Here is a 20,032-nt window from a genome sequence, read left to right as displayed (position 1 = left end):
CAAGTTATCTTTACTCCATCATCTATTAATACGAGTAATTTTTTTAAGGAATTAAATATAATTATTTTTAATTCCCAGGTTGCGTGTAATAGAATAATAGTATTAAAATTGAAATACTAGTATCCCTTGATTTCTGATTAATAATCTACGCTTATTAAGATAGCTCATGTTTATTTAATTTATTGTATCTAATGTTTCTTTCCTCAATAGTCAATTCTTCCCACATGTCTCATGTCTCTCTAGTCTCTATAGAGTTTGTGACTTAAGTTTAGTTTTATTTGAATTCTGGGACCAGAGACCTATCGAATTCAGATTGGAAACAGAACAGAAGAACTAAAGAATGGGATCAGGGTGATAACAAACTAAGGCCTAGAATAATGACAAACTAGGGTTTAGGATGATGATAAAAGAAAATAGGGGATTCACATTCCAAAATCAAACCAAATACATTGGAGTATTATTTTCTTCTGACGTTAATAGTTAATTAAGAGTAGCAGCATCTTAAATTTAGGGACATTAATTAGGCATTGGGGTTGATGCAACTTAGCGGTTCCTTATAGAAGTCAACTACAAGGACTATCGTTTGGTAGAAAGAATCCTTTGTAATTATTGTCATATTTTGGTAAATACTTTTTTAATGGGTGAATAACAGAACATCTTAAGAATTCAAAATTTCATATTTCAAATTAAAAAACAAATTATTTCCACATATAAATTTATTATTTTAAGTAACCTCTTTCAATCGGAATGTAAGTTTTGTCATCAAGGAGCACAGGGAGATTTGCAACATATGGATGGACAAAAGACAACACAATAAGCAAATAGAAAATCACATTTCAACCAAAAACCAGATATTTTATAGAAGAGTTTAATCACTTTTATATTATTCATTTTTTCTTCAATGTAGAAGTTATTGCAACATTTATTATTAGTTTGCTGCCCCCAAACATCTAGAGCACCTTTTTAAAATATATACCCATTAATACAAAATAATTTATTAATTTGGTAGAAGAGAGTGATCACAACTTACAATATCAAGGACAAGAAATAGTTGGGTCCTGTAATTGTCAAAATTTTCAATTCCATAAATATATTGGGTGAGTCGATAGAGCAAATGACTATAAGTTTTTGAAAGGTTTGAGTCACATACATTTTCTTTAGAAGAATAAAATATACTGTATAACATATTTAAATTTAATAAGTGATATGTTGAGTAAGTTTATAGACTAAGGATGGCATGTGAAGACTGAGATTTAAGGCACTGTGGTTGTTAAACCAAAAAAATTACATTATTAAAGTAACTGGATCACATTCAAGTTGACAATGTAATCACTGGTTTTTTCCCTTTATATCGCAGCTCCAAAAAATAGTTTAAACTCCTTCTCGTGTCTTTATTGACACAGTAAAGAACAAAATTAAGGTAAACAGTTGTCTCCATCAAAAGGCGTTGCATATATCGAACCCTGTCCTGCCACTTTTTATTGCATCGAACCGGAAAAAAACATCATATGAGTTCCCCACTAATCACTATAGCACTAGATATTGTTAATCTTGAAACTCTGTGTTCCTAGTTCCACTTCAAAAATAAAAAAAGTTGCAGCCTTTGGTAAGTTCTCATTCTCTTTGACCCTGCACTGCAACATGACTACAAGCTTTCTACATGAGAAAGGTGATGCCTTTCTGCCTCAATCAGAACAATCATCTTATTTTCTTTCTCAGCCAAACCCACCTTCCCCGCCAAATCTTCAATCTAATACTTTCATTTTCAATGATAAGGTTCTAAAGGTTAGTCCAAGTGTACTACTCATTATTATAATTCTAGCTATTGTATTCTTCATTTCTGGTTTGCTTCACCTCCTTGTTAGATTCCTATGGAGACCTCAAAGTAGAGACCATGATGATTTGGATAATGTTACTGCACTTCAAGGTCAATTGCAGCAACTTTTCCATCTCCATGATGCTGGTGTTGACCAGTCTTTTATTGATACTCTCCCTGTATTTAATTACAAAGCCATTATAGGATTAAAGAACCCTTTTGATTGTGCTGTTTGTTTGTGTGAGTTTGAGCCTGAGGATAAGCTTAGATTGCTTCCAAAATGTAGCCATGCCTTTCACATGGAGTGTATTGATACATGGCTCTTGTCACACTCTACTTGTCCTCTTTGTAGAGCTACCTTGCTCCCCGAGTTTTCCACAAACAATACTCGTTCCCCTTTTGTTTTTGTTCTAGAATCTGGGAGTGAGAGTTCAAGAGAGATTGTTTCAGAAATAGAGGGTATTGCTTCTGGTGCTGTTGTTGGAAGAACTAGTTCAGTTATAACAACAAAATCCCGTCTTGGTGGTAGTGATTTTGGATCAACTAGAATTGATTTACCAAGGAAATCAGGTGATTTGATTTTAAATGAGAATCCTATACCTGATCAAACTGTGGTCGGTGATGGTGTGGAAAAAGTTGTTACTGTGAAGCTAGGAAAGTTTAGGAATGTGGATGGTGATGTTGTAGTTGGTGGTGAAGGAAGTAGTAGCACCAACAATGTAGATGATAGAAGATGTTTTTCTATGGGGTCATTTGCTTATGTTATGGACGAGAGTGCTTCACTTCAGGTACCAATAAGAACACCAATGAAGAAGCAACCAAGTAAGAAAAAGTCTGTGTTGCCTTTGACACCAGGACACAGGCCTGCAATGTCTGAATGTAACTTTGAATCTAGAAGAGATTTCAAATTTGCAGGCTTTCATAATGTAACTAATTATAGTAATAGATCAGTTGAGAGTGTTGGTTGTAGTGGTAGTGGAGGTGCTGCTATTGGAAGGAACAGAAAAGAGAGTTTTTCTATATCAAAGATTTGGCTGAGGGGGAAGAAGGAGAAGCCTAATGCTTTGGCTGATTCAACCAGAAGGGCTGTTTCGTTCCGGTACCCGGTTGTTGGTAGTGATGATTTGAAGGCTAAGAATGGGAAATTTGACACAAGGAGTACTATTTCGATGGATATTGGGAAATGGGAGAATGGTGGAAGCGAGTTCGGGTATGATGAGGAAAATCAGAGCTGCTATAGTATGGATTCTCAAGCTACAGCAACTTCTTTTGCTAGAAGGACTTTGCTTTGGCTCACTGGAAGACAGAATAAGGTTGTTCACTCATCTTCTGCTTCCAATCTCTAGTTTCTCCTTTGCCCCCTATTGATTATCTTCTTTTGAATGCAACCATTTTTTCTTTGATTTTATAATTCTGGTATCTAAATTATTTGTTAAAAGTAGAATGTTAATGGTAGAAAGATGCAAGAGAGAAAAAGTAAAATGAGTTGGGGATCTGATTTACAGTGTTTCTACTTAAAGTTTGTTTCTATTCCATTGAATATGATATTACCTCAGCATTATTTCCCTGTTCAATGATCACATAGTTCTTCAGGCATTTCGATTTCAGCTTTCACTTGATAGTACAATCACGCAATATTTGTAAAATCTTATATAGTTCTTATAAATTATATAATCTTAATGTTCTTGTGACTTTGACAAACCCTTCAAATACATATAATAACTTGGATTTTTGTTCCTGGTGTTATCTTTAAATACATATAATAACTTCATTGAACAACTTTCATGTGAGTTTATGATGCCTTCCTGGGTGTTATCTTGATTGACTAAAACATGTGAAGACATACTTATTCACTTCAGACAAAAGCTCAATTCACTGGAGTTTCATAAGAAGAAAATGACCCTGATGAAATGTGAACTTGTAAATTGTAATAAAGCCATGAATACAAGTGAGAGGTGAACAATGCTTAATTTTACTAGTAAAAATATAAACTACTACTCCTATAATAAAGCCATGAATGCATTTGTATGTGTATTTAATGCATTGCTGCAATATATGGGACCTTAACTTTTATAGCAGTAAATGATATTGGTTGAAATGAGAATTCAAATTCAAAATCAACTTGAAATTGAAATTGAAATGCATTCAAAAGCATAGCTAGCTTGGTTGTCACTGGTTGGTCCTTTCACTTTTAATCAATGTTGTTGTCTTGAATGGGAAGGGTTAGCAGAAATTGGCAGGCAAGGAAGTTGTTGATACATGCATGGCTTTGTATTTAATAGAAGCAAGTAATATTATTCAAAAGGAAAATGATACATTTTCATGTTAAATCTTCTTATTAATCTTTCTGCCTGACATATGTTACAAGATGATATTTTATTTATTATTGATTAGTTTGTTAATATCATATGTCACTTTCTTGTCGATAGAAAGATTAGTAAGATATAACATTACTTTGTTCAAAAAGTTGGAAAAATAGGAGTGGCTACTGATTGGGCTAACACATTGATGAGTGATGTTAATGTGGTCTTGGGAACGGTTGGGTGCCGCTGTCTGCTGTAATTTCTACACCTAACCCTTCTCCACGTAACATACTCTTCAATAAATACAACATTAAATTAATAATATAGATTTTTTTTGTATACTTGTATTGTATGTAGCCAAATAGGAGAGTCCTCTGTTATTAGTTTATATAGATTAAAAATAAAAAATATCGATTGAGAAACACAATAATCAATAACAAAAAATGTGGGCATGTTAATTTAAACTAAAAATCAAACAGACCTCTATAAGTGGGGTTGAGATAGATAAGACTTGGATCGCGTCTATTTCTAAACATTTAACAAGCTGAATATTTGCACCTGTATATGTTTGAATCTAATTAGAATAGGACAATATAAGAATGAATTTAGACCAACTTGGACAATTTTCACAAACCTAAAATTATAGGCCTGTTCTCACGATAAAAATATTAAACCTTGAAATAACTTTGAAGATTATGAATTTTTATATAGGAATGCATGTGGACAAAAATATTATATAGAGTAAAAAAAATATTGAAATTGTATGAGTTTTATACACTGTCATTGTATAAGTTATTCATATTTTATCATATTTGACTCTTCGAAACAAATAATACAAATAATGGAGGATGATATATTGATTATGTATAAATCTTTATACTAATAATACATAAATATTATACTATATTATATCCCTACCAAATAAAAATTTATCTACTTAATATTTTTTATACTATCAAGATTATCCTCACTTTTTTTTTTTGGTGAAAAACTAAATAGGTAAGAAAGTAGTTTTTATTTACAGAAAAATAGAGAAAAATAATAAGAGCAAATGAGCTTTTAAGTTGAAGGGTGTGGTGGGATTGTAGTCACGGAATATGAAATGGGAAATGAGAACACGAAAGTACAACACGGTGTGGTGGAAAAGCTTAGAATGGTTAGACTCTTGTCTCACACCCATGTTAAAAAATTGATTGGATCAATTTTAGACCCAAACCCTTCATTTCTTTAGTGTGATGGGTGTAACCTAATCCAATTGGTTGAGTTCGAGTTATGCACTTATGCTCATCCCTAATTTGATCTAGTGTACTAATATGTGGTTCTTTTAAAATCAAACTAAGGTGGGATTCAATCATCATAAGCATAAACCATGTATTAAAAAAAAAAAGTCAACTCTCATTTTCATCCTCGTGATCTTCTCCTAGTTCCTCTTCCAATTATATAACTACATTCCACTAAAGTTTCATAATTGGTGTCAGACTTTACCCCTTCTACCCTTGTTTCTTCTTTTGTTCCCTCTTTCTGTTAAAATGTATAGTTTGTTTCTATCTCATTTCTCAGCAAATTATATATTTGGACGAGTCTACTGAGTTATGTTTGTAGTATGATTTTATTTAATGCTCTGCCAAATTTATACCATTTAACCCTTTTATTTTTTTATTTTCGACACACTTTCATAGTTATGAAAAAAAATATTTTATAATTTTTTTCAATAATAAAAGTATAATAGATGATAAAAATTAAAAATAAAGCACATATAATATAAAATGTATAAATAACATTTAAATTATTAATAAGATAAACAAATAAATTTATATTTCTTTTTGTACAAAAATCGTATTTCTACATTATTCAAACACAACAAATCAGTTTAAAATTATTTCACCCCTAAGGTAGTTAAAGATAGATAACATCAATTTGAAGTTTGAACTATTATAATCTGTTAGATTATAATTATAGATAATTATAAAGAAGATATATAGTTATTGTCCAAGAGCAAACTTTTTAAATTTACTCTTGAAATAAGTGGATGCCTCCTATAATATAATTATGAGGAGAAATCAATTTATTTCAAGAGTAAATTTTTTATACTCTTCATCCTAATCATTAATTCTATGGACATCTAATGAATTAGATTTACTCACTAATCAAATTATTGAATTTCTCTAAAATTGAATTGATGGTTACCATAAAACTTTATAGGACTAAGTAAATCAGTCCCCTTATATTCATAATCTAATTTATCCCACTATATCAAACACATAGAGATCATGTTTACCTTCTCTACCCATTCAAAAAGCCTTTTTTCTTCATTTCACTTTCCTAACCACTGTGTATCAAGGTTCCCTACATAACTTGTTATAACCTTTCTAAAGCCCAGCCCAAAAATCAGCAGCACTTTTGTGCCTTGACATAGTTTTGGGCCTCAGTGAGGACACAAGTACTCGCTGACGAACGCACACGACCGCGTTTTCTTTTTGGACAGTGGAGTGAGTCATCGTGTTTTCCTCAGAATCACCGTGTCGTGAATTATATAGAGACAGCATGGGCAGTGATCTGAGATACGAGGTTGCGCAAAACGCATACATCAAGCTCGTCCTTTATTCCCTCAAACATCCCACTTCTTCTGTCAATGCCATCTTGATTGGTCGATTCTCCCCTTCAAACGACACCGTTGAGATCACAGATGCTGTCCCTCTCTTCCACTCTCACATTGGCCTTCTTCCCCAACTCGAGATCTCACTCATTTTGGTAATTTTTTATTCCTGGGGTTGTATGCATTTTCTCATTCTATTTTCACCGTTATGTACAAACATGTTTGGTACAAGATGTGAAATAATTAACTGGGTTTATCTTCTATTATTCTGGTTACCAATTAAGTACCCTTTTTACAGTAGTTGTCTGATTCAATTCTGACCCCAATTGGTTATTGATAAAATTATGCGAAAAAGAAATCATCTTTTTGAATACTATGTAAAATAATCACCTTGTTTAACCTTTTGTTATTTTGGGTGTCAATTCCTTGTTTATTTTGAATTGTCATTAGTTTTCTGATATTTCTTGTTGTTCCTTGTAATTTTATTGCTTTCTCATTTTTGCTATAATAATTGCTTGTGAGGCAGATAGAGGAATATTTTTCTGCTAAAGGGTTGAACATAGTTGGATATTTTCATGCGAATGAGAGGTCTGATGAGTATGAGCTTGGTGGTGTGGCGAAGAATATCGGTGACCACATTTGCCGCTACTTTCCTCAAGCTCCCATTCTCTTGGTATGTGCTGGGATCTGTACTAATTTTGTTTTTAGTCATGTCATTGTGCTTATCATCCTTTTTTCCTTTTCATTTCTTCGCAGTTAGATAACAAGAAGCTTGAATCTTTGAAAACGAGCAAGGACAGTGGCGCCGTAGTGCAGGTTAGCTATATTAGTGTTGGAAACCACATTCATCAAGGTTTATTTTCATTGGTGATACGAAGATCGCTTTTACCACACTACAAATGTTATTTTGGCTTCTATATATGGATAGTACGTTTGAACAAATATATAAATCATTATTAGTTTTTTGAGCGGATTTTACAGAATACTATGCATTCTATGCTTTATTTGCTTATACTGGCAAATTTGTCATCCTAAAGACTAAATAGCCTTTTTATTTTATGGAATCGTGAAATAGAGGAAGGGAACACATTAACCAAATGGTTGTAAGTGTTTACCCAACTATACATGTGATATAGAACCATTTTTTGTTGGTTACATTAACCAAGATTGCCTTTTTCTTGTGGTTTAGCTTTATGTTAGGGATGCGTATAAGAACTGGAAGTTGGTTCAGTCTGATGGGAGCATTCGATTCTCCCTCAAAGAGCCATCAGCAAATCTGGTCTTATTGGACTACATTTCATCCGAGAAATGGAATGACATTGTAGATTTTGATGATCACCTTGATGACATAAGCAAGTAAGTCCCTTTGCCTTGTAGTTTTTTTCTTCTTTTCCTTGAATTTTATGGATAACATATGTTGTTTCAGAAAGTATGCCAAAACCCTATGGTATGGATTCGGATTGGTCATGAAACATCATCTCGTTATTACTTATTGAATGTATAAATGATTTGATCAATTAGAATTTATGGCATATGGTTGTGGGACATCAAATATTATCCCAATTTTTATATCTATGCAGTTATAATTGACTTATGCCCAATCCATATTCTTTTTTCTTTTTCAGGGATTGGCTAAACCCGGGTCTCTTCAATTGAACCCACTTTTTTCTCCATTTACTCAATTTACTTTGCAATTGTATGATGTTCATTCAGGCTTTTTATGGTTCATCTGCTGGATTCTCAAGGAACAATTAGGGAATAGATTTTAACCCTAGCTGATTTATCTGAAACTTTTTAAGATGTATAAGCAGGGAGGGATATTTACAAGTTACAATCTGTTTCAACAATTTTCAGTGTCCTCTGTCCGTTAAGGATTTTTGGTTGCAGAGGCAATTCTTTTTTTCTGTGGGGCATATTAAATTGGAGTTTTCTTGCTTTGCTTGTCATGAATCATTAATTGGTAGAAACAATATATCTTCCGTGGTTGCAATGTGTTGTTTTTTCAGCCTTATCTCTGTAATATTTTTCATGAGAAAATAAATAAAAGATAGGTTATAACTCGTGAAGGTAAAAAATGAGATACTAAAAACTAATTCCCTAAGTATTTATACTATATCTTTTATCAATTAAGTTGATTTTTCAGTTGTACTTAAAAAATCTGTGTGTATTGGTTTTTTTTCCTTCTGAATAAGGTTTTTATAGTTTTTACATGGATTATTTGATAGTTGAATTTTAGAGTGCGTGAGAAAGAGAAAACTTCAAAGTTATCTCACGTGTGTATTTTATGGCGCTTTATTCATTATTCTCTAAAATCCAACTTACATTGGACACAATGTTTTTATATAAATAAGACTTGCATTTCATCCAGTCTCCTTTCTCCCTTACCATTTTCTAAACCTCACTCTTACTAACACTATCAAATATGTTAAAACCTTAGGTTTTGGGACTCCCAATCCTAATATTTGAAAACTCTTGTTTTGGGACTTCACAATCCTAATATATTTGATTACCATGATCTTTTGTTTCTATAAATTTTGATAGAGAGACGTATTTGTGAGAAAATGTCTTTTGAGATATTATTCTAATGTGAATATTTTGATCTAAGGACACAAGTCTTCATGTAAATGTTTAAGTTTGAAGTCTCCAAAATATAAATATAGCCTACTAGTTATAATGAATATACCATATATAGATGTGACTGAGTTGTCTTAATGACATTCAAATAAAAGATGTTCAGATATAACACTGTTAAATTGTTAATGGACCAATAAAAGTTTAACTATAAAAATGTCAAGCCAGCTACAATTTTTATTGTCAGTGAACAAACAACTGAACATGGGGATTGGATACTGAAAAGAGAGTGTAATACACTGACACTTATGCATTTTATCATGAAAAATCAACTATAACTAAATGTCTAAATATTTAAATATATACAGTTATAGCATATAAAACTCATATGTGTACAAATTTGTTTTCCTCTTTTTGAGGAGTCATAATTAAAAGGAAATGGAAGGCAGAGGCGGTAGAAAAAGGACGCACGGTCCAGAATCACAATCGGGAACCAATATATCGCCGCTAGATTTAGAATTGAGATATGCACACACACACACACCCCTTCGTTTTAATTCCATTCCCCGATTTTGCAGTGTTTATTGGTTGGTTCCACCATCACCTTCTCTTCAATTCAAATTTCACATCCTTTTATTATCAATCACCAAACCCTAATTAATTCCAATCCAATCATGCCTCCTCCTCCTCCTACTACTACTACTCCTATTCATGGTGATCCTCAATCAAAATCAACCTCCAACCTTCTCTCCCTTTTCCTCAAACCAATCATCATGTTTCTCCTCACCTCCCTCTTCTTCCTCTTCCTCGGCTTCGCCGCCTTCCTCCTCCTTCACCTCTTCCTCCTTGGCGGTGCCCTCCACCGCCTCCGCTTCCGCCCCAACCCTAATCCTACGCCCAATCTCAACAATCTTCCCCGCTTCCGCATCTCCGGGGGATTCGAACCCGCGCCCGAATCCCGTTGCGTTGTCTGCCTCGACGGCTTCCGCGACGGCCAGTGGTGCCGGGAGCTCGCCGGTTGCGGCCACCTCTTTCACCGTCGGTGCGTTGACACGTGGCTGATCAAGGTCGCGGCGTGCCCTACTTGTCGGACACCTGTTCGATTCAATGCCGAGGCGGATGTAGCGATGAATCAGGATGATAGACAATTTTGGAACTGCGCCACTAACACTAATGCTCTCACAATGCTATTATAAATTCTGTAAGTTTAACTTTTTGCGTCGTTTTTTTTTTCCTTTTCAAAACTGCTTAACATTAATTAAGTCCTTTTATTTATTTATTCGATAATAATATATGTGCAGATCCCATATGTGAATAGCGCAATTGCAGCAATGTTTTTTTTCATTCTTTTAATATTTTTTATTCATATTTTTTCCTTGGGTTTGGTCTGATGTTAGGGGAAATTGGATCCAGATGATTCCTGACTATTAGGATGATTCTGTGATAGTTTTAAGCCTGAAGCTAGGAAGCACGGATAACTTGATAGAGACACGGACACCACAATACCCAGCACAGATAGTTGGTATAGCAAATTCGTGATTATAATGGGGAGTTATCGAAAGTATATAACATATGGGGATGGAAATTGTGGATAGGGTAATTTTGGGCTTTCAATCTAACTGTTGTTTGCTGATTTATGTTGATGAATTACATTGTCCTACATCTAAATCTATTTGTCCTGTCCATCATACAAGTTGCTTCATAGAATCAAATGGACCTGTGCTTTTCCAATACATGTGTTATGTAGTTCTCCGAGTTCTTATTTTTATGGAAGAATTCACCATGCATATCTTTTTTGTAAGTGATGACTGATGAACACGTCGAGCCTAGTTAAAGTTTTCTTCTACTAAATTAAAAGTTTGGTAGTTGATTGATTTAGTTGGCTTACTAGACAAAGATTTGTACCTGCAGGCACATTATAATTTGCTCCATTGCCTTAGTTTGCTTATCAATTTTCAGTATTTGGTTATAAGTTTTGGCATGGTAAATTGTTAGGCTCTTAAAGTTTTGGGTATTGATAGAATTTCAACTTTTTTGGGAGGTCCGTAGTTTTCTTTCCTTTTACAAGCACCTTCCTAATTTTAGGCTTATTTAATTAGGCAATACATTTTGTCCTTTCTTGATGTATGTGAAGTTACCAACTACTGTTTTTTTAATTTATATCCACAAAAGTTGTTGTGAAGGATTTGTTTTAATTGTGGTAAATTTCCAGACTTACGTATCTCTTTCTTGCTTGTAATTTATGTACAGAATTTACTTTGGTACCAAAATCTAGAAACTTAGTTACTGGGTAATAGCTAAAGTAAGTACTAAGCAGAAAAGGAAGAAGCAATAAGTGGGGGTTGCTAAATATTTAAGTTCTTGCTTAAGTTACTAAATATATTCTTCTCGCTGAAGTCACTGAAGATTCCGCAACTCAAGTATCCTATATTCCTAGTTGCCTTTCTTGAATTTGTCAATAAAATCAGTTCTTTATTACTAGCAGAAGAAGTAACCTCTTCATCCTTTACACTATCCTCTGATTCGTTTTCATGGTCTTCACATGGTTTTCTAATGTATTTCCTTTTCTCTTCAAAGCATTTTGCCATTATCTGATTTTATTGCTTGTCATTGAATTGAAAATCTTGCCCATCCAGCCAGGCAATTCTTTCCCCCCTCAGAGCCATGTCTATTTTAATTCACTCTGTGCTGTGCAATATTTTGGTAACATTGCTTTCATTACATACTCTGTCACCCCAATTACTGCCGCTGGATTCTTTTCTGCTGACCTGAGACAATCCAGGATGGGTGTTGAAAGATGCCATTGTCTAATTAAGTGTCTATCATCGAACAGTATCATGAAGAATTTGGACGTGCTTACTTATTAATTTGTATTTGTATTTGTATGTTTGAACAGTTTCAAGAAGAATTTGGATGTTAATTGGATAAGGCATGTGATGGAATCGTGATTATGGGAACAATGACAACCTTTCTGAATAGGGCACAGCCACAAGAAAGGATAATACAATTATTGGTGTGGATTTATTGCTGAGAATAATCCCTAGATGTGACATATTGGAAGATGGAGGACATATATTGGGGAATATGTCACTTACACATTAGTAACATGCTAATAGATCTCACTTGTTGTGGAAGAATCGAAGTAATGTGTGATCATGTGAGTGGAAGTGTTGAGTACCTACTTCTGAGTACAACTACTCTATATTTACTGGGTTATTTCGTAGTATATGGAAACTAATCTCTTGAAATATACTTGCATTTTCTTATTCATAGAAATTCTAAGACTAGTATGTGTTACCCCTCGGTGGGTATTCCATTATTATATAAATAATTTAAATATGTATTCATAGATTTTTATCCATAATAATAAAAAAAATATTTACAATATTATTTCTTCACACACTATTATAAAAAAATCACTTATTTCCTCAATGGCTTATAACTTTCTTGAAAACAAATACTAGTGACATAATTTGATTGTTTAGATTTATTGGAAAGTAAGTTGGTAAAATGTAATAGTATATGCAGATTTATATTTATTAGACGTTCTTAATAAAATCTGTACTGGCCATATTAGAAATTAAGAAGGCAACCCTTTTAGAAAAAATAAACTAACACACGGAAGGATTGTACAGAAATATTTGAAGTATGAATTTCAAGAAACACTTGAAATATCTTTATAAGTTCTTCGAATACAAATCATTATAATTATTTAAAATCACCACCAAAAGGTTCATAGGGTATAATGCTCCGCTCATTCAGCAACTGCATCTTCTACGCTTTTCAGTGCCTCATTTATTTTTTTAGATTGTTTGTGAAAGAATATATTTTTGAAAGAGAATATTTTAAGGAAAATAATTTAATTATTGTTTGTAGTACTTCAAGAATAGAAACAGAAAAAAACGAGGCAAATAATGCGAACATATTGGGAAATCCTAGTCCTCCGATTTCTGCAGAAGACCGTATGATTCATTCCTCCAAAACCCTTATTTCGTTTTCTTTTTGATTTAGCTGAGTATTTTCCGTGAAAAACCAGTTTAATTCTAACTAAATCCAGACACACTACCTTGTTGCATAATAGTCCCAAGATAGAAAACCTTGATATCAAAAGAATGTGGAAAGCAGTGTTGTCCCCAGTGAAGATAATCTTGGAGTCGTTGAAGATCTTATTATCTAACAAACTTGTATTCACATCCATACTCATCTTCACAACCCTCCCTCTCTCAACCCTTATCATCACTCAATCCTTCTCCCTCCATTCCCGCGCCACCCAAATCCACCACCTCGAGATCCTCGCCCAATACTCCTCCACCCGCTTCGAGGCCCGACACGTCTGGCAAGAATCCCGCCACGACGCCCTCTCCCTCCTCCGCACCCGAGCCCTCTTCTCCCTCCCCACCTACCTCCTCTCCCTCTCCGCCGCCATCTCCTCCGTCCACTCCACTCTCTCCCCTACTTCCCCCACCCTCCGCTCCGCTGCCAAATCCATCTCTATCAATTACAGACGCCCCTTCCTCACCTCCATCTTCGTCTACGCTATCCTCTTTGTCTTCTCCCCCGTTCGCATCGCTTTCTCCGCCATATCCGCTTCCACCGGATCCATATTCCTCGTCAACGCTATAGCTTCTGTAATCGAAGTTTACCTAATGTCGGTGCTGAGCATGGGTCTTGTGGTTGCTATAGCGGAAGAACGGTTCGGATGGGATGCGATTCGGGTGGGATCGGGTTTAATGGAGGAGAGGCGGGTATGCGGGTGGGTTTTGTCGGGTTTGTGTGTTATGTCATCGAGACTGATCAGGTCGAAGGTGGAGAAGTTGTTGGAGGGTCAGATAGAGCCGCCGGATTTTTTGGGATTGACCGATGTGGCGGCGAAGGAGATCAGGATTGAGGAAAAAGCGGTATTGATAGGTTGGTATGGTTTGGTGGTGTTGTTGAGTTATGTGATAATGAGTGTCTATTACTCTGATTGTAGGAAAAGGCATCCAATTAAGGAAGCTGAATCTGATAATGATGAACACGAACTGAACTCACTCTCTCTTTGACTTCAATCCTTCATCCTCTTCTCTCTTTGTCTCTATTTTTTGTTTTTGTTTGTACAGTTTTCCTAAGTGAGAAAATCATTTCCATTATAGTCACCTTAATAATCCCTTACCCGCCGGTGGGTTATGTATTTGTAATATTGTTGTGTTCTTTTAGCTTAATTTTATTCCATTTCCTTATGTGAGTTTTATTTATATTATTTAATCACTTTACTTATCTTGTATGTGCACCTGTTTGGCAACTTTATCAATTACAAAGCTTGTATTTAACTGCATAGTTCATAGGTACATGATTATGTTATTTGTGAGGATATTTATTGGACATCTTAAATTTGAATTTGAAATTTGTGAGAATTAATTATTTCTATTGCATACGGTTATTTACTTATCTTGTTTGGTATTTAATTGTTAGTCATGAGTTATAATAAACCATTCGTGTTTCGGGTATCCGGACCTACCCGCGGATGATACCTGCGTCAGGGTTGATGTTTTTTGGGTCTACGGATAATTGAGATTGGATATTTTGTAACCTGCTGCTGGACAGGTTTGGGTCCAGGTAGCCAAGTACTTAGACCTGTGGATATCCTGATGGAGCATGGGCAATGGTTGATCTCACAGCAAGCCTATTCATTGAACCACAAACTCGAAATAATATTCCAAGTTTCCAACCAGGGGAAATTTGGAAATACTTCTTTTTAGTTCCGCTTGTCCTTAGATCAGACGCATCAAACTTGCATGAGCTCAAGTACACATGCAGATGTATGCAGTAGCACTCTCACAAACACTTTTGTTACCTGTTAATGCTACATATGTAAACCTCATTTTTACATAAGAATTGAGCTGTTAGCCAATTAATGTAATTCGATATGGATGTTTGTGTACTTTCCCCTGGTCTGCCAGCATTGCATGATTAATTCTTTGACCTTTCTGACTGATTCAGTTCATTAGATGGTTCCTACTTCATAGCCTTTCTGATACCTTGGTTACACACTTGCACCTTTCTTGTCTTATCTCAAGTAATTAAAATATCATAAAACTCCGGTGTTTGAAGTTTTCACCGTAGAGTGGTGCATATTATCTTTTGGACTTATTCTTTTGTGTTACCACAGACAGGTTCTATATGATTGTGGAGGAACCTCATCTTATTCTTATGTAGGTAGTTTCTACTTCCCAGTATTTGGGATAGGGTTTTGAGATCATCAGTTACTGATCTGAAACTGACCCTGGTTTGGCATGGCAGAATTTTTTCCCTTTAGTTTCTTCTAATTAAGGAGATGAATGAGGAATTCTGAACGAGGATATTTCTTCTAACTGCAGGTTTATAGACGGTTGAGGAAACCATGCTATATTACTAAGTACTATGAGAAAGGCATTGTTAGATTTCAAAATATTGGAATGCGTACACCCGCAGATAAGGTAATGTGGGCATTGAAATGATGCTAAAAGGAGGATGAATCAATAGTGGTGTTCGGGTTTTATTAGGTTGGGGAGAAAATTTCAGAGTAAGCATTATCATCCAAAAGCATCTCCAATGTTTAGCATACATCCTATATGCTGAGGCAATTTTGTCTTTTTTCAAATCATTATCATCCTCAACACTTCAATGGTTAGCATAAACCCCACATGTTAATAAGATGGGTGTCACATATCAAATACAACACTTTATTCAATCACTTATTACGCGAAACTTACATTTTGTTTCTTCTCCGATGGTGTAAGCTAAACAAACATATTAGTTAAAGCTGTTAACATTGGTTCCTTAACATATAGCATTGGAGATGCTCATATCTGCAGGATGGTTTTCATGGCCCAAAACTTTTGAAAAGGAACTGCTGTGAAGGGCACACAATTATTATTTTGAAGGTGAGTGGCTCATAAATATTTGACCTACATGGATATATTTCAAAACTCCAAAGCCAACCGCTGCCTGCTTATAGACTTAACATTTAACAAGCACCAGTGAATTCAACCGAAACAACCACACATTTTGTTGCAGATGCACTTGTTTGTAAGAGATAAGGTTAAAAAATAAAAATGATAAATTTCTATACAAAAATTAGCATGTATATTCTTCTACCCACATGAAAGTGATTCTTTAGAATATTGTATTTTGGTTATTAATGATTTATTACTACTGCACATGATTTTTGGACTGATTTGTAGGAGAGATAGCCCCATCACGTCTTTTTAAAAGGACATTTTTGTGTGGCTTTATGTACACTAAGAAATGTAGAATAATTATTAAATTTGTTAATAATTAATATGTAGTTTATCAAAATTGTCTTTGGTTAATAAAACTAGATCATTTACTCTTTTAACTGGAACTTTTTAGTAAATAAAATAATTTTGATAGGAGATTTATTTATTGTACATAGAACTTTGAAAACAATTTTATTGCAGAAAATAAAAAACATCAAAAGAATTTTATAAAAAATATAGAATGCCTTATGGCACTGGGCTGGGCTTTAGCAAGAAAGCCTAATGGACTAGTAACTATCCAACATCTTTGTCGGGGTACTACGTTATTAGTAATTTAGTATCATGTAATCACGAGGATCAAGAATAATTCTTAATCATTCAAACTAATGTTTCCGATAACTCTTATAAGCATCAAATAAATTATTTTATTTCTACAAGGATTTGAATGTATTTTTTGCTGAATATTTTTATCTGTTCCACGAGAGCGTAGCAAACTCGTTAAAGAATATGATATCGTGGCGAATTCAATAATCGACTTATTGGGTTGTTTTTCCCAGTCAAAGAAAACGCTCAAGAGATCAATGAATTAGTTTTAAATTTTAAATAAAGTTGGGTCCCCATCCGACAAAAATGTGCGACTTAATCTCGTCACGATAATCTACACGCCGTATATGCATTGAAAGCTTCTTATCGGAACTCGGAAATAACGAGGATAAGGTACATCATTGTCATAGAAATCCGCTACAATTCCTCTAAAAGTTAGTCACAGCCACATCAGCAGATCTCATCTTCGAATTGTGAATTTCAACATTGGACTTTGGGATGCCTTCAAAAATATTAAGCCGTTTATATTTGCCAAAGTAACAAAATGAATAAGAAAATAAGTATTAGAAAAGGTTAAACATAGTACCAAATTTATATGAAGAACTGGTCACGAGCATATCCTTTGACGTTTACCATTCTTGGTTGTTGTTATGGGGGCAAATATGTGACCTATTTATATAAAAAAATTGCCGTCAGCTTCTATCAACTTCCTTAAAACATTCTAAGATTTTGACTTGTCTTGTTAAAATCTAAAAGTGTGGAGGAATGCCCACGATGCAACATCTGGAAAAAATTTAAGTTCTAATTTTTTTAGTACACTTTTAGATTTTAAGTTCTAATTGCATATTTTATATTAGATTAATTTAATAATTAGTAGTTTGTGTTCTCACGAGTTTAATTTGAAGCAAAGTGTTTAATGTGATGATGTTGATAATTAATGAAGTAAATTAGTGAGTATGTTGTTAACTCTCTCTTCTCTTATTTCAAGAGTAGATTCATGACATTGGATGAGTTATTTTTTTGTTATCTCAAAACGAAAAATAAAATAAAAATGAAACTAGTATTTTTCAATATTTTCTTTTATTACAGGTGAATATCAAAATCTCAAGATACTAATTAAATAGAAAACCATTAAAAATTCAGAGAAGTTTTGAAGTAACATTTTAAAAGGAGAATAAATATAAATAAAATTAGAAAGCACTACTATTGGTCCCATTCTCCATCGTGAGCCACGCCCGGTACGGTGTATAAATAATAAATAATGGAATAATTTCCCCAGTATTGAAGTTCGTGTCTGTTACATTGAACTTGAATTTTGTGATTTTGATAACTTTACGATGTAATCTTATTTAATAATTATTTGTATGAATTTTTTTGGTGTTAACGAAGTGTATCACTATAATGAATTTCTAAATATATCCACTCCTTGAGTTTTTTTTTAAATATCATAGCGTTTAAAATAAAATAAAATAAAAATCTCGATCTCTAACGACATAGTTGAAAAAAGGGGAAAGGGTAAGAAGAAGGAGCGGCAAAGTTATGGTTGAATGGTTGGGTCAAAAAAGAAGTTGCTTCAATAAAAGAGGCATCGCTCAATTAAAACCAACAAGGATAAGGATAAAGATAAATGTAGGGCAGTTTGGAAAAGTGGTTGCTAGAATGGACCTGTTCCTCAATTTTCATGGAGCCACAACGTGTTCTTATTAATTTTCTCAACCTCCTACGCATGCAGAACCAAAACCCAAAAAAGTCGCCAATTGCGTCTCCAACTAATTTGCCAAAAATATTGTTAGCAAATGGTCTTTTTCACTATCCAATCCATTGTCAAATCTGTGAGGGCTCCTAACATCATTAAAATGGATCGATTATATATCTAATCACACTAGGATGTATATTTATTTTATTTATTTGTATGGAGCATTTTTTGAATCAAAACAACCTGTCACCTGATATATATGTGTGTGTGCGCACCCTTGCCTTTAACCATTCACAAAATATATATTTTTGGGTCCTTTCAATTTGTGGAAATGAGCTGTTTGTGATAATTGGTTGTCTCAAGGAGTGGAAATATGCGGGATGGGAATGAGTCTCTTGACTCTGGCCGAGTTACTGTTTTTGTTTTTAAGTTTTAGAATTTTCATATGCGATTTAGTAATAGATATGATTATTATATACATTATAATTAAACATATCAATCGACTGGACCTAATAGACTTTTTAACTAACCTAAAGCACATTTTAATAGGTCATCTACCTTTCTTATAAACTGACTAAGTCATATTAGTCTCCTAATACGTCAGGCCCTAAATTTCTAATGCGTCAACCAACTTATTTCCATCTATCTTCCCAATAATGAAAATTCAAAGAAGTGTGGGGGAAAACGAATAATATGTTGGTCTAATACTATGAGACTCTGCTATATGTCGGAATATTAAAAGATTAAACATTTGATCCATGTGATCTATTGAGTAAATATCATTAGTAATACAAAAAAAAGAGTAGGAAGGTGAGAAGGGAAGGGTCCACCACCATGACCACTTCCACCCAATTCACAAAACCATATGCCGGTTGTATACCATGCTAACCAAAGACAATTAGACAATTTATGGACACGAACACATGCATTGTCACATACATGTCTCTTAGGCAATGTAGTGTTTTAAAGGCTTTAATGTCTTCACAATAGACATGAAATGAAGTATCCCGCTTAACCTTTTTGGAACAATTAAAGATTAAGTTTACTTTACTGTTAGGGAGGTGATGCCAGCCTGTTAACCAACATAATTATCATTGTTAAATTTTGTGCACTAACATTACAATGCCGGCTAGTCCGGAAATGAATTGTTAACATTCTGAATTTTTTTCTTAATCTTGTTAGTCAAAAACTCACAATACAGTGAATATTTTGAAATATTTATTTAAGATGCAATATATATCAATATATTATATATATTTATCTTATTCTACCGTTTATTTTTTATATTTACAAATTTATTTCTCACATTTTCCCTCTCTTGTGTCAGAAAAATATGTTTTTAAAAATATTTACTTATTTGTGTCAAAAAAGATGTACACGTTGATGTTGTAAGAATTTTTTATATTATCATTATAGTATATACTATTTTTTTTTATCATTATTAACTTTTAAAAAAATAATTCAAATGAATGGTGAATGATAAAGTGG

At 33.8% G+C, this 20,032-nt stretch overlaps 3 protein-coding genes across 3 annotated transcripts; all 3 read left to right on the top strand.

The window, feature by feature from the left end:
- Positions 1,369-3,462, top strand: LOC109362941 (RING-H2 finger protein ATL13-like). Its single transcript, XM_019609039.1, has one exon. It carries the CDS (start codon positions 1,642-1,644, stop codon positions 3,160-3,162), a length of 1,521 nt encoding a protein of 506 aa, XP_019464584.1. The 5' UTR covers positions 1,369-1,641; the 3' UTR covers positions 3,163-3,462.
- On the top strand, positions 6,581-8,649 carry LOC109361581 (ER membrane protein complex subunit 8/9 homolog). The gene is made up of 5 exons (XM_019607077.1): positions 6,581-6,870; positions 7,242-7,388; positions 7,472-7,531; positions 7,905-8,071; positions 8,341-8,649. The coding sequence occupies exons 1-5, from the start codon at positions 6,664-6,666 to the stop codon at positions 8,369-8,371; spliced, it is 612 nt and encodes a 203-aa protein (XP_019462622.1). The 5' UTR covers positions 6,581-6,663; the 3' UTR covers positions 8,372-8,649.
- LOC109363027 lies at positions 13,318-14,647 on the top strand. Its single transcript, XM_019609188.1, has one exon. It carries the CDS (start codon positions 13,399-13,401, stop codon positions 14,326-14,328), a length of 930 nt encoding a protein of 309 aa, XP_019464733.1. The 5' UTR covers positions 13,318-13,398; the 3' UTR covers positions 14,329-14,647.

This window comes from Lupinus angustifolius, chromosome LG12 (assembly GCF_001865875.1).
Source record: "Lupinus angustifolius cultivar Tanjil chromosome LG12, LupAngTanjil_v1.0, whole genome shotgun sequence".
Lineage (NCBI taxonomy): Eukaryota > Viridiplantae > Streptophyta > Magnoliopsida > Fabales > Fabaceae > Lupinus > Lupinus angustifolius.
Note: the sequence above shows the minus strand (reverse complement) of the source record. Positions and strands in the feature narration are given on the sequence as shown.

Bases quoted from the DNA above. Each gene is read 5' to 3' on its own strand.
- LOC109362941 (XM_019609039.1), top strand. From the start codon at position 1,642: ATGACTACAAGCTTTCTACATGAGAAAGGTGATGCCTTTCTGCCTCAA.
- LOC109361581 (XM_019607077.1), top strand. From the start codon at position 6,664: ATGGGCAGTGATCTGAGATACGAGGTTGCGCAAAACGCATACATCAAG. The intron at 7,532-7,904 runs GTTAGCTATATT...CTTGTGGTTTAG, and splicing joins ACAGTGGCGCCGTAGTGCAG to CTTTATGTTAGGGATGCGTA. The intron at 8,072-8,340 runs GTAAGTCCCTTT...TTTCTTTTTCAG, and splicing joins CACCTTGATGACATAAGCAA to GGATTGGCTAAACCCGGGTC.
- LOC109363027 (XM_019609188.1), top strand. From the start codon at position 13,399: ATGTGGAAAGCAGTGTTGTCCCCAGTGAAGATAATCTTGGAGTCGTTG.